We start from the raw sequence: 14,886 nt of genomic DNA, 5'->3' as shown, positions 1-14,886 counted from the left end.
ATCTGTTGCTCGTTTCACTAAAGAAAATATTGTTTTCTTTCTTTTTGCACCTGACTTCTATCAAATATATTGCTTACGTACTGGTCATCTATTGTTTCAGGGCCCTTATAAAGATGGTTTATATCTGCTCACTCTGTCCAGCGTCTCCACTCCTCTACAAGCTCTTGCTTCCGTTTACTCCTCCATCTGGCACAATCGTTTGGATCATCCGTTGTCAAATGTCTTAGCACGTCTAGGTTCTACAATCAATTCCAAATTGTCTTTTCGTTCTTTTTGTCGAGATTCTCACTTCTGGTGCTGTATATAATCTTTGGGTCGAAGCTGTTTTAACCTCTGTTTATCTTATTAATCTTCTTCCTACACCCATTCTTAATTAGGATAATCCACATACTCATCTTTATGGCAGTCCGCCTTCTTATTCATCTCTTTGCGTTTTTGGTTGTTCTTGTTTTCCTCATCTTTGGTCTTATGTCTCTGATAAACCTTCGAGTCGTAGCATTATGTGTGTCTTGCTCGATTACAATTCTCAACACAAAGGTTGTCGTTGTCTAGATCCTACCACTGGTCGTGTCTATATCTCTAAACATGTTATCTTTAACGAAATAATTTTTCCTTACAAACAGTTGTAGGCACATTTAGTTCCAGACGTTGGCCCATTGGAATTCACACTCATCCAGCCTAGGACTCAATCTCCCACAGCCCGCTCCTCCTGGCCCAAACCCGCCTGCTGAGAATGACACCTCAACTTGTACTGCCATACAATTTCCTCATGTATCTCAACCAGAGCTGCGTGAAGTAGGTATCAAATTCCAGATTCCAGCGTCATCGGCTCCATCCCAGTCTCCAACATCTACCGCCGCCCCCATCCTCACCTATCAGCGCCGTTGTTCATTACACCTAGATTCTTCACCGCTTGCATCCACCTCCCTCTAGTCATCTGGCCCTACTGCAATTGTTCCACAGCCGGTCTCTGGTAAGTCTCTGCCTATCACCGATCCTCCGATGCCACCTACAACTTCACCAGTCGCTCATCAATCCCTTCCTGCACCGCTACCCTCTCCACCCATGAGGACACGACTACAGCACGGTATTGTTGAGCCCAAAATTTGCACTGATGGCACTGTCAAATATCCAATTCCTCGTGCTGTCCTCATTGTCATTGAAACTGCTGAGCCTACATGCTACACTCAAGCTTCTAAACATGAGATATGGCGCGCTACAATGGTTGATGAAATCAATGCTTTGCTAAAAAACAACACTTGGACATTGGTTCCCCCATCTTCATCTCAAAATATTATTGGCTGCAAATAGGTGTTCCGAGTAAAGCACAATCCAAATGGCACTATTGAACGTCACAAAGAGCGACTTGTGGCTAAAGGATTTCATCAACAACAAGGTATAGACTACACAGATACCTTTAGCCCTGTGATTAAACCTGCAACTATTCGTGCTGTGCTTTCTCTTGTTGTATCTCGAGGCTGGTCACTTCATCAATTGGACGTCAAGAACGCATTCCTTTATGGCTTTCTTAAAGAAGATGCGTATATGACTCAACCACCGGGATTCATTGACCCATCGCAGCCATCTCATGTTTACAAGCTCAACAAGGCCATCTACGGCCTCAAGCAAGCTCCGCGTGCGTGGTTTCACCGTATGACATGCTTCTTACTATTAGTTGGCTTTGTTCAAAGTTTGGCTGATTCATCTCTTTTCGTTCGCCAATTCGGGGGTCATACAATTTATTTTCTCCTCTATGTTGATGATATTGTGAGCACAGGCAGTGATGATAGACTTTTACAAAGTTTTATTGATGCTTTAGGTCAGAGGCTTGACATCAAATATCTTGGAACTCTACACTACTTGCTTGGTTTACAGGTTACATATCAAAATAAAGGTGTTCATATTAGTCAACTCAAGTATGCATATGATCTTCTTCTAAAGCATGATATGCTGCTTAGTAAACCAGTTAATACTCCAATGTCAGCAAAGGCTATTCTCACTTCTAATGATGGTGACCTCCTTTCCAATCCATCGGTCTTTCGAGAAATTGTTGGCTCCTTGCAGAATTTAACAATCACTCGTCCTGACATTGCCTTTGCTGTTAATTCTATCACTCAGTTCATGAGTCAACCACGCATACCTCATTTGATTGCTGCCAAGCGCATCCTTCAGCCCAAACTCTTGTCGTTCAACGTCAGGTTATCTTGTTTATCTTGGCACCAACCTGGTCTCTTGGTGCTCTAAAAAACAACCTACCGTTGCTCGTTCCAATGCTGAGTCTGAGTATAGCTTCCTTTCCCATGCTAGTGCAGAGTTTACTTGGTTAGCCTTCTTGCTTTATGAACTTGGTGCTCAAATTCAGTTTCCCATTCTCTTGCATTGTGATAATCCCAGTGCTACCTACATGGCTTCTAATCCGGTGTTCCATGCCTACACTAAACATATTGAACTTGATTACCACTTTGTTCGTGAGAAAGTCGCACTTGGGAGCCATCATGTTTGCTTTATCCTTTCAATAGATCAACCTGCAGATCTTCTTGCCAAGCCTCTTCACAAGCATCGTCATGTTCTTCTTACTTGCGAACTTGTTCGTGCAGGCCCGCCAAGTTTGAGGGAGGGTGTTAGAGAGATTTCCTCTTCTCTATCAAAACTGATTGTCTAATTGAAGATCAGTTTTGATTCTTTGTAATTATAGTCTTTAATGCTGTTTATTACTTCTTGTAATAGTCAAACAAATCTCCTATATAGTTGTACATTGTAAACAGATTTGAATCAAGAGAAATCATTTTCTACAGAGCCTAAGATTGAAGCTAAAGGACGACAAGTGGAGTACATATTAAGGACATATATGAAAAGCTTATGTGAATTTAAGAATGAATTCATTGTCCTCAAATGACTACAAGCTTTTGTTAGATTTCTGATCAATGGGAAGAGATTTTCAAAAAGAAGATGCAATCCTCTCTTTTCAGCTTATATTTCCAAGTCCTATTTCTAGATTTCATACAATAAAAACATATCATAATCTTTAAGAATCTTCATTTCTTATTAAGATTCATATCATTTTCTCCAAAAGACAGCTTTCATTCAAACAATTTTTTTTTTCCCTTTTGGTTGAACAATCACAAGTTAATACAAAAGAGGATTTATCGTTGATACAATTGGGTATAAACTATAATCAAGTAATCATTGAGCCTAAGATTGAAGCTAAAGGGCAACAAGCGGAGTACATATTAAAGACATATATGAAAAGCTGATGTGAATTTAAGAATGAATTCATTGTCCTCAAACGACTACAAGCTTTTGCTAGATTTCTGATTAATGGGAAGAGAATTTCAAAAGGAAGATGCAATCCTCTATTTTCAACTTATATTTCCAAGTCCTATTTCTAGATTTCATACAACAAAAACATATAATCATAATCTTTAAGAATCTTGATTTTAGATGAAGTGCAGTGCCCGGTGAGAGCATTTGTTGGACTAGGTCGTTGAAGATTTCTTCTAGATTCATCTTTCACCCTAAGAATGATATGTGGCCTTGAGTTGCAAAATTGCATAATTGCAGAGAGAGAGAATGTGTACGAGGAAGAAGAAGAAGAAGACAATAGCTGTGAAAGAATAACTGAATTTCCCTCCAAATTGTTCAGAGCTCTTGAAATTTCCACATGTGACAATAGGACAACAAATCGTTTTTTGGATAACGACATTGCGTTTTCAACTAAGAAGCACGGATACGCGGACTTAGGTCCGTATCCTGTACTAGATATGCAATCAGATACGATATGCATCGGATACGCTCCAATACGCATTGGATACGTATTGAAGTCAACAGATGCGATCTTTGACTAACGGATACGCATATCCTAGGTTCTGGATGGTACGTTTCTGGTCAATTTTGAAGCCAGAAGCCAAAGAGAGAGAGAAGGAAAGATTGGAGAGAGAGAGAGAGAGAGAGAGAGAGAGAGAGAGAGAGAGAGAAGAGAAAAGATATGGTGGAAAAGAAAAAGGAGCCGCGCCAGGTTGAGGAAGAAGAAGACCTAATTTTTCTTTTTTTTTAATATAATTTCTCAAATGAACAAGTGTTTAAAACATAGATATGTTGATAAAAAATAATTAAAGATCTGTTTATGGGTTTTGGGTCTTAATTAATAATATTAAAATGTGCCTAAAATGGGTCATAACATAATTACAGCAATAGAACCACCAAGTGTACCAAAATTCACATACACAAATGCATACGTGCATTATTATGACATAAATGACTTCATTTCTTTGCAATTTAATTATATGTTTCCTAGTACTCAGTTAAATGATCATATAAAGTGATGCTCGACATTACAACTGAGAAAACATGTCTCACATAGGCTGGAATCTACTTAGAGCATCTTTAAGTGATGTGAGATGTGAGATGTTATTTCTAGCCGTTAAATGTCTATGTGGCATTTTTGACACATCAGTTGGAGATGCTCTTATCTCGCAAATCATAAATTGAACTTAATCATGGATGTTCATTCAATCAACTTTCTTAAGAGTCAATTTTGAAGTATTGTAGAATGCGTTGAGCAAATGTTTTTGGCCTTTTCTAAATTATAGTTTGGATGTGGAAATCACTTTCTTTTTTTTGTGCCAATAGACATTCACCTTCCAAGTTTCCATCTCATAATCCCGTATCCTTGGTGAAATGAAATGGTTCGTCAAAAGATTTGTCCTTTTATCTTTCAGGGCAGTGGTTGAGTAAGATCAGAGAATTCAAGTAAAGCCAATTTAAGGGAAAATCTTATACCATAAGGATCAAGAATTTTTTTAAACATGTTATTTCGTTAAGTGGCCAGAGAAAGATGGGAAGCATGGAAGCAAAAGGGAGGAAAAGATGAACTATAGATTGAAATTCCATATTATACAACGAAGAGTTGGGCATCATGAGAGCAGGATACCATACCACATATTATTATACAAGTACAGAAAACTAACTTAATAAATGACATACAAAAAGAAACTAAATAACTTAAGCAAACTAAAAGATTTTGTTCTACTTTCCACAACGAAAATCTGACCATCTCAATGCTCTCAATGCTGGGGAGTGAGAGACGGAAACGAAGGGATGGATTGTAAAATTAATTTCCTGCCAGTCCTTCGACCGGGTGATGGCCCAAAGTCAGTATTAGGAGGGCACACCCTCTTACTATTGGGAGAAGCAGTCTTGACGCCGGTGCTAGGAGATACATCTCCTTGAAGAATCTCCGGCATTTCATCCTCAGGAACAGATTGGCTATGTCTCTCAAACTTGGATTCGGGTCGCAGAATATTTGGTTGTCCAAGTTTCTGGCTTGTATACAATCCAGAAGAGGATCCTCCAATGCTAAAAACAGAAGATCGCGGCGGTTTGTTCTTTGATGAAAACGGCAGTGAAACCATTTGTCTGGAACACAAATTGTATCATTAGAGGCGTTATAACAATGAAACATCAACTTCTCAACCCACAAACAGTTTAAGAATTAAACCTGGAAAGCCGTAAAGGCGTTGTGGGAAGAGCAGAATCCAGGCGCTGCTCTTCATTTTTCTGAATTTCAATTTTCTGTTGATGTTTCTCAGCCACACTCTTTTCGCATGCTTCTGCTTCTTCCTCATCTAGCTCAGCTTCTGTTCCTATAAAAGATCCTGAATTCCAAAAGAATAAGGAGCAAATATAAAGATAATCAGCAAGCACACTTGAAGAACTTCATAGGAACAAATGTAAAGATGATAAGAAATCAAAGGCATGTCAAGCATAGCACTTCACTCACCATCCTTTCTACCAAATGCGTTTTTACAGCCTTCACATCTGCAGCTAATAGAGCATCCAACACCGCCCTTTAAAAGAAAACCAAATGTTAATAAGATTAAATAGGATTTTATAAGCAAACAGAATATGCTGAGGGGAAAACCTGATAGCATTCACAGTATTTTTTCAGGCAGCTTGATTTCTTGCAGTTGCATCCTCTTTTATGTCGTGCAGAAGCTGGGGTCTTGCTGGATTCCTCCTGCTAGTGAAAACAACTTTTACAGGTTAGATTGCAGTTCAACTAGCAAAAAGAACAGAGAAGAGTTGACTTATTTTCTAACCCCAAGTTCAGGAACAGAATCAGAGCTCCTAATCACTTTCGGAGCAAATGCAAGTGGGTTGCGAGACTCAATCTGTTTACGAGTTGCAAGAACAGTATCTTCATGGATAGGCTTGTTGAAGCATTCTTGACATGAACATGGTTCTATGCAGTAGACACCAGCAGCAAAGCATTCGCAGTAACTACATGAATAGTATCATGAGTCAAATAATAAAATCAAGGACTTCTAATGGACTAATCAACCAGATGCTTATATCTCAATGCAAGCGACGTAACAAAAATTTTAGGCTTCACTAAAAGGGAGATGAACCTACAGTTTCAAACACTTCGATTTTTTACAGTTACAACGTTTGCAAGACTCAGTTTCTCCAGCATGTTCAAACCTGCGCCTGCAAATCCAATGAAAATTATGAGATGATAGATAAATATACAAAAAAATCAAACCAATTACACGAAAAATGAAAATCAACATGACAATAATTTAATGGAGAATATCTAGTCAACAGCACATGCCTCTTCTTTTTGGGGCTATTCTGGTTGAACTCTTCATTAGCTAAAAATGCAGGTTCTTGGGAAGCATCGTGCGCCAGCTGAACCCCATTTTCAGTGCCATCCATGTCTCTTTCTGAAGAAGCTGAAGAGAAAGATTCATGACCAGGTCCTTGACCGGTGGGGGAATGAATGTCGGCAGTAGAGTTGGGCAAACTTAGTTGCCTACCATAAGCCAGACTTTCACACTTAATGATTTTGTAGTCTTTTGAGGTTTTTGCAAGAGCGTTTAAGTGCAAACCAATTCCAGGTAAGATGCACCGTGAGGATTCACCACCGGGTTTCATAGGAACTAGTTGCTTATCATTTGTGGCGATTTTTTCATCAGATTGAGATAGCATATTAGAACTACTGTTTGAAACATTATCTAAACTCTTCCTACGAGCTCCCGCCATCTCAAAATCTAGACAGCGCCTTCGCAAGCCACGTTGCAAATTTAAAACAGCAGGCTGATACACAAACAGAGAAAACACTATCAGTACAACCAAAGAATTAAAATAAAAAGGTAATGAAAACGATATAAACAAACAATTAGAATCAGCAAAGGGAAAATAGATATTAAAGAGGACTATCAAGATGGCATAAATGTTCTGCAGGAGGGTAACCAGAAAATACAAATAAAATTAATACAAACAAACGTATAACTCTTACCGTACAACCTATAGGAGTAGGCTACTTATTCATTATATATCTATGCAAATGTTACTGAAATGTGGGTGATGGAACCTTGTTGCATACTATACCTTACAATTGAACTGCAAGGGTGTTTCCACTTTATTATCTTCTTTCTCACTTTGACTGCTAACCATACAATTATTTAAATGGCCCTCCATCTGTTCTGTTCTTTCCAGCTTACTAGCTTCTCCATATTGAGAGGCAGGATCTTCAGTTTCAAGTTGTCCGCCAGAACCAACCATATCAAGGACTTGCACGTTTTGCTCATCATTGACGTCATTTTGCGTGAGCTGCGGAGCAAGAGAAGTACAAAATCTTGTTACAGGGTCCAGAGAATTCTGCATTAGCCCCTTGAAAGCCTCTGTGCCATTGGGGGAATCAAAAATTAACAGGTCAGCAGCATCACAAATCAAACTCTCCCAATCACAGCCTGTCCCTTCTTTTCTTTGCACAGTCTGGCATATAATCTGTAGATGTGCTTCATCACTGGATGAACCTTCTTCAGAGGTCTTTTGCACATATGGAACAAGTGGAGCGGACAAGTCAGCCACTTCCAACTCACAATGTGCCTCAGTACCACAACGAGTTGTTGGGTGACAGTCAGGGCTACCACAGTCATATTTCAAATTCCGTGGCAGCTCAATTACAAACTTTGAGTGTTCACTAGATGGCTCTACAGAATCTTCTCCTGTAGAAACCCCTTGAACACAATCTTCGCGTAGCTCTTCTGAGTTAATATACAATTGAGCTGCATCTTCATTTGCAGAGACTTTATTTCCACTTTCTAGAGAGGACTCGGGTTTTGACGGATCTGAAATGTTATGCCTGAAAACAAAAAAAAGTATAATTTACTCAAAGAATAAGGTAAAAAAGAAAGGTACAAAGAAATACAGCAGTGAATTACCTCCTGAGGAATCTGGATTCCTTGTGAGCACTGACATGGGGCGAAGTGAAAACAGATGGAAGGGATGCAAAACTGAGGGAGCTGAACGTCTGAGTAATGTGTACTGACTTAACTGGCTTGATAGGAGAAAGACTATTGATGTAGTTAAAGACAGGAGAATCCTGCACATGAGGAACACAATTCTTCTTAATTAAAATAATTACATACACACAGCAATAGGAACATAAAATCTGGACTAAATAGAAATTAAAATGAAACGGGTTTTCAATACAAAATTAATATATAAACTCTACTGCACCACCAAAAAAGTAAAAGAACCATCCGCATATCCTCAAGCATCAACAATAGGAGAATAGGAAAAACAAACATACACCTATCAAGCAAATAGTTGACCACAAAATCTGGCAAAAATGAATGCTCTACAATCATTATCTGCAAATACATGAAGATGCATATATCAGATCTGTTAATAACTTTTCTGAGTCTGGTTGACCAAATTATGGCCTCTTGTAACATAGAATGAAGTAATAAATGGCTCAAAAATCTTTTATAAAATTTTACAAAAAAAAAGTGGCTCTAAAAGACATTGTGTTAGCAATATATTGAATCTTAAATGAAAGAAAAACATTTCAAAATAAATTCCATTACTTCTGTTTACAAGCAAAAAAGGTAAAATTGATAAAAATTAGGCCTGAACAACAGTCTCAAGTCTCAAAATAAGCTTTCTAAACAAATCATCTTGCAAGAGACTTGCTGAAGCCAATTAGTGACAATTGAGCTCAATTTGAGATCTAAATCACAAGATATCAAAACCCACATAAAGCAAACCAATTTTCCAAAAAAAAATTAAAAGAGGAAAAGAGGACAACAAATTATCTAAAACGAATTATCACTGTAATCTTTCTATAGGACATACAATTGACCACCTAAAAAATATATATGAGCCCTGATCCAGCTGAAAATCAAAGATTAAACCACATGCAGTGATGCAGAGCAACACCCCATGAACCAAAAAGAAGGAAGGAAAAAAAATGCCTCAGCTAGCCTTCTCAAAAATGCACAAGCTTAACCAAGGCCAAAAAACTCAAAAACAAAACAAAACACAATTCAGCAACAACCTTAAAATTTAGTTTTAAAACCAAGGCAAAAAAACTCAAAAACAAAACAAACCCAATTCAGCGACAACCTTAAAATTTTGTTTTAAAAAAATGCCTAGGTCAACCTTGTTAAAAATGCACAAGCTTGAGAAACAACAAGGCAAAAAACTCGAAAACAAAACAAACCCAATTCAGCAACAACCTTAAAAATATATATATACAAAAATGCCTAGAACCTTCTCAAAACTGCACAAGATTGAGAAATACCAAGGCAAAAACTTCAGAAACATAACAAAACCCAATTCAGCAACAACCTTAAAATTTGAAAGAAAAAAAAAACAAGAAGAAGAAGAAGAAGAAGAAGGAGAACAAGAAAATGGGCACAAAGGCTGACCTCAAATTTGGCTTTGGGAGTGCCGATCTGGTTCCTCTCTGGGGTGTCCATTTCCAGAGAGGCAGCTCCACCACAAGCCCTCTACCTCTACTACTTCATCAGCCACTACCACTACCACTACTTTCTCTCTCTACTTTTTTGGCAGTGAATATTTGTTCTTCTCTCTAAATTGTAAAAAGGAAAGACATGGTGAGGTGGGTCACTTGACTGGGTCTGCTCTGCTGCAAATAGGTTGAGATTCAAGTAGAAGTGAAGGCGGGAGAGTTAGAAAGGAGTAGCTATGGATTTTTCTTGTGGGGATAACCTTGACCCTACCACCAAAGCCCCACAGTCCACAGCTGTCTGTATGTATATATGTTTGCGTTTTCTCACACCCACCCAACTTTAAAAAAAGGTAACGTACAGTTTACTGTGTATGGATTTTCTCAATCTCTCTTTCTTTCTCAGTTTCTCTCTCTTTCTCTGTGTTTTTTCCTTGCAGGGTAGACTCTGTATTCTCACTCATTCACCACCCGCTTCCCTCCTCCTCTGGTGTTTGGTCTTTTGCCCTTTTGGGCTTTTATCCTTTTTATATTAATTACTTTGGTCTGCGTTCTTTTCTTTTCTTTTTACTACTTGACTTTGTAAAGTGTAATACTTGTCCCTTGAGTCTTTGACTATTTTGCCTATGTTGAAGTAACTTGGCAGTGGTTTTGGCCTTTGGTAATAACCCAAGGTTGCAGTCTATGCCAATAGAATTACTTTAACTTCTTACATTTTTTATATGTTCTATATCACATCCTTAAGAGAATAACCAACGATTTTGTTTTCACAAGGTTAAACCCAACAAAATATTTCCATTTTTTGTGCAAATTGCATGCTCATTATGGGTAAAAATTGCCACTACAACATCTGATACGGAGTTAAAAACGTCACTTCAACATCTGACACAAGGTTAAAATCGTTATTTCAACATCTGACACATGGTTAAAATTGTCTATTCATCATCTGACACTAGATAAAAGTCAGTAAATGTGAACTTATAGTCTATATTCAATTTCTCAGATATTGTTATTAATTAGTCATATATTTGCCGTATCTTAAAGTTATTTATTTAGATTGTAACGGCCGGTTCTCATAATTTCATATCCTAAGACGATTTAGTAAAATGGGCCCATATTCCCCAATATGCATTGGCCCTCTTCATTTCACACTTTACTTCCTAATACCACACATATTTCGCAAAGATTCAATGCAACATGTTTTTTATACGAGTAATACATTTCTCTTCATAAAAAAAAGTTTTTCTATATGTTTTAAGACCAAAAGGAAGTGATGTTTACCTCTCACATTAGCCATTGGATGATAACCATGACTAATAAACATTTACACACCCTTAATAACGCCCTAAAATATTATGGAGGAGGGCCCTATCAAAATTGGTTAATAAATTTCATAGCAATAATCTTGAACCGATGCAACATTTATAAGGTAAACACTGACCATGAAAAATCCCGTGAATTTTATTAATGAGACTTATTATTGGTCCCTATTTACATTTTGTCATTATGTTAGTCGATATTACTTTCTTACCCCTATGGATAACACTGGAGCCAAATCTTTGGCATATATATGCAAAAGGGCTTTTTGGAGAATGTAGAAGTAATTTAATATTTCTTAGCATTTACTCTACCGTTAGTTTTGGTGCCTGGCGTAGCGACAGCGAGAGGCAATGTAGTTTTGGCGCGCGGAGATTTCGAAAGGTCGGTGATTCGCTAGGTTTGAGGTCCATCACACTCCATGGATCCTACCCTAGAAACTTTCCTAATAATAATAGGATATATATAATACGGTTTTTAGTTGAAATATTTAGGCCGATATTCCCCAAACACAAAGGAACATCAACATAAGACATTGTCTTGTTCGTTGGCCCTTCACATCAAGGGGAAAATCAAACCTTCTCCGGGTCCCACGAAGCAAATCGACATCGATCGGTGAGACATGATGACACGTGTACGGTGCGATCAAGGTCCCTATCATGACTTTTTACATTAATGTCACACTTGCAAGTAAGGTAGCTAAACTAAAATGTATATTTATAAGATTAGAGGAGCCTCATAATGTGTTCACCTTTGGACTTTACCACTTTTACAAAGTTTGGTATGCAATAGGGTGAGGTGACCTTTAATAGGAAGCATGTGGTCCCATGAAAAATAAAGGGGCAATGTCACGTGACACCTCACCCCACTAATTTTGTGTTTTTTTTTTTTTTTCCTTTTCTCCTTTTTTTTAAAATTTAAAATTATTTATTTATTTAAGGGTTTGGCCCTTTGCAGAAAACCTAGCGGCTGGTTAAGCACATAATGACACAATCTGCTCTTTCCCAACTCCCCACATTCTCTGAAAGAGGAAGTTCATGCGAAATCATAGTGTCTACTACATGCGTACTTTGTGGCACACATTCTGCATCCATCTGGCGATAAGGAAGGAGGCTTCTCTTTTTTCTTTGGGTTTTATTTTTTATTATTATTTGTTGATTAATTATTGACTGACACATGCAAATAGTAATTAGGTGGTGATTAATTATTTCAAGTATGATGATGATGACTTGTTGTGATTTGGAGGATTCGAGTAAAGTCTTTGGAGAGCCCTTTGGTTCAGGCCTTAGTGAATTGTCAGATTGTGGGTTATTAGAATAAAGCTGGGTTGACCCAAATACTTAGGATTTTAATTCTTAATTATTGACCTGGATGCTCTTGTAATTACCAAGTGACCAGGAGAAGATTCAGAAAATTAAACTAATGATATTTTATTTTATGTGAGGTTAATTTTTTCTTTTTCTTTTTGGTGCAGAATGCAGATCAGATCTTGTGGAGTGAGCCTTTTGGCAGGAAGTATGTGTTAATTAATTAATTTTATCCTGGGACGGGAAGGAAGAAGGCTATCTCAGCTGAGCTGGGATATCCTTGTAGCTTTTTAGGATTCTGAAGGCCTTTTGTTTTTCTCTGTGTTATGTTGCACAAACAAGTTTTCTTGCTGACGAACGTGTAACACCATTTGCATGTTACCCTACCATATCAATGGGTTGTGGTCATCCTTCTTTTTAGCTCAAAGTGTGGATGGATTTCATTTTATCTTTGTATGTTGTTGTGTAGCCATGTATTCATCACTTACGTTCTCATTCGATGAGTTTCGTTTTGTACTTCGGTTCAACTGAGAGAAAGCCTTAAGTTTAGACGTAATTGTAGGATTAAATGCTCTATTCTTAAAATTGTAAAGGGCTTCATAGTTCAAATAATTAAGAGAATTCGTCAATTTACCTGAAATTCTATGTACAATTTCCAGCTTTTGTATGGGAAAAAAGTAAATAATAAAGCTCATAGGATTTGGACCTAGGTAAGATTAGGCTAGGCCCAAATAATAACAGCAAACTTTGGTAGAAAATAAACAAAGAGGAGCCCGAGAAACAAAGACTTGGAACTGAAAAGCCCATTTAGGAGGCCCAATGATTCTTTCTCAGTGTTGTTATTGTTGTGTTCTGACTTATCTGCGTTTGCTTCCCAAGCTCTCAAATTGTCACATTCCTTGGAGGCTATTGAAGGAAACTGCAAAATGTCTTACACACCAAACAGACATGAGCCAGGCGTCCAATGCACCATGTAACTTAGCTTAGCTACTTTGTTTAGTTGGATCAATTAGGTTGACAGGCTGCTTCCTGTTTCACTTCAAATATGTTTGTAGTTGTTAATAGAGATGGCGCTAAATCTGCACAAAATCAGGCACTCCAATCTCTGTGATTTACTTTCCCTTTATTGTGATATTATAATTCCATGTAATTATAGGTAATTGTACCCAAATAGGAACGTACTTGGAGACCAAGTACCCACCACTTGTATAAATACTTTAGTTCTATTTGAATAAAGATCATCCAATTTCAAACCTAAGTGAATTTCTGACAGTTGTTGTGGGATGTCAACACCATTGCACAGTTGGACTACGGGAGGTGTATCCAATTCATACTTATAAAGACTTTTTTTAAGTGAGTGACTTTCATAGAGATGACAAATTCTTAAATGCTTTTATAGAGTTATAAAAGTCACTAGTAAATTGGCAAGACTTTTGCTCTTAACAATTAGCCTTAAAAGTATAGAAAAGTCATTCATTTAATAAGCTTTTTAAAAGTCATTAACTTTTTGGATACCACCAAACTTTTACATACTTTTTAAAAGTCATAACTGAATACCACCAAACTTTTAAATACTTTTTAAAAGTCACGATTGAATACCACTAAACTTTTATATACTCTTTAAAAGTCTAAATTGAATACCTCTAAACTTTTAAACTCTATAAAAGTCATTAAAAGTTTGAATTAGATACACCCTGTCATCACTTGGCAAAGATTGCCAAACATGCATTACTTTGCTCTAATATTAATGTCTACTTTACCATGTTCCAACATTTCAATTTTTAGGACTTCATTCAAAGATCATCTCTAAAAAAATATCATTATAATAAAAAATCATTTAACCACTTAATTATTTTTCATGAATCTTTTCTTATTTACTAAAAACGAGATATTCGTCTATTTATTAAGTCATGCATAAATAACTAAACGTTCTTCAATTTGAGCAAAAATGCTCTTTCAATGGTAACCTAATAAGTAAACAAATAAAATATGTCATTCTTCAAGGCAAGCATTCCATTTCATTGTTGTGATCACCGAATTTTCATTTGTGGGGCTTTGTAACATTGAAACTATGAAACTATGATTTGTAAGTTGTAACCACATCCACATCACATGTCCATTTGCGCTGCACACAATGCAAATTGTATTGTATGCCCTTTTTTGGCTTCGGCCCCCATACTAACAAATAAAGAAAATTGTCCTCTATGCAATGCTGAGATGGAAAGTGTCTACCTAATCAGAAAATAAACTTTATAATTTTAAATTAATTATGGAAAAATAAGCTATTTCCCTTGTGTACCTTCCTTTCCGACTTTTTTTCATTCTTTTTATTTTTATGGATGTTCTACGATAATGGAGGACGTTCTTAAAAAATGATTCATGCACAATTAAAATGACCTTTATAAAATTGCCTATAAAATATACGGTCTCAACTCTCAATAATCAAACCACATTGCAGGATGAATAAGGAATAGAAGAACGTGAAGAAAGACACAAATGACTAAG

The 14,886-nt window shown here is 37.0% G+C and overlaps 1 protein-coding gene across 2 annotated transcripts; it reads right to left on the bottom strand.

Moving 5' to 3' along the window:
* On the bottom strand, nucleotides 4,857–10,201 carry LOC18789798 (CRC domain-containing protein TSO1). Of its 2 annotated transcripts, none has more exons than XM_020555276.1 (10): nucleotides 9,717–10,201; nucleotides 8,226–8,386; nucleotides 7,390–8,146; nucleotides 6,611–7,095; nucleotides 6,412–6,486; nucleotides 6,099–6,279; nucleotides 5,921–6,019; nucleotides 5,780–5,846; nucleotides 5,498–5,654; nucleotides 4,857–5,415 (listed from the first exon to the last, which is right to left on the bottom strand). In XM_020555276.1, the coding sequence occupies exons 1-10, from the start codon at nucleotides 9,765–9,767 to the stop codon at nucleotides 5,064–5,066; spliced, it is 2,385 nt and encodes a 794-aa protein (XP_020410865.1). In that variant the 5' UTR covers nucleotides 9,768–10,201; the 3' UTR covers nucleotides 4,857–5,063. The 2 variants fall into 2 exon arrangements, with proteins under 2 accessions (XP_020410865.1, XP_020410866.1); XM_020555277.1 differs by having other exon boundaries at nucleotides 5,921–6,016; nucleotides 9,717–10,198.

Source organism: Prunus persica, chromosome G1 (genome assembly GCF_000346465.2).
Source record: "Prunus persica cultivar Lovell chromosome G1, Prunus_persica_NCBIv2, whole genome shotgun sequence".
In the NCBI taxonomy this organism is placed as follows: Eukaryota; Viridiplantae; Streptophyta; class Magnoliopsida; order Rosales; family Rosaceae; genus Prunus; species Prunus persica.
The sequence above is the reverse complement of the archived record's forward strand: the minus strand, read 5'-3'. Positions and strand labels throughout refer to the sequence as shown.

Coding starts and splice junctions, on each gene's coding strand:
- LOC18789798 (XM_020555276.1), bottom strand. CDS start 9,767: ATGGACACCCCAGAGAGGAACCAGATCGGCACTCCCAAAGCCAAATTT. Junction 6,280..6,411: donor AAATCGAAGTGTTTGAAACT/GTAGGTTCATCT, acceptor CTATTCATGTAG/TTACTGCGAATGCTTTGCTG. Junction 5,416..5,497: donor ACGCCTTTACGGCTTTCCAG/GTTTAATTCTTA, acceptor TTTGTGTTCCAG/ACAAATGGTTTCACTGCCGT.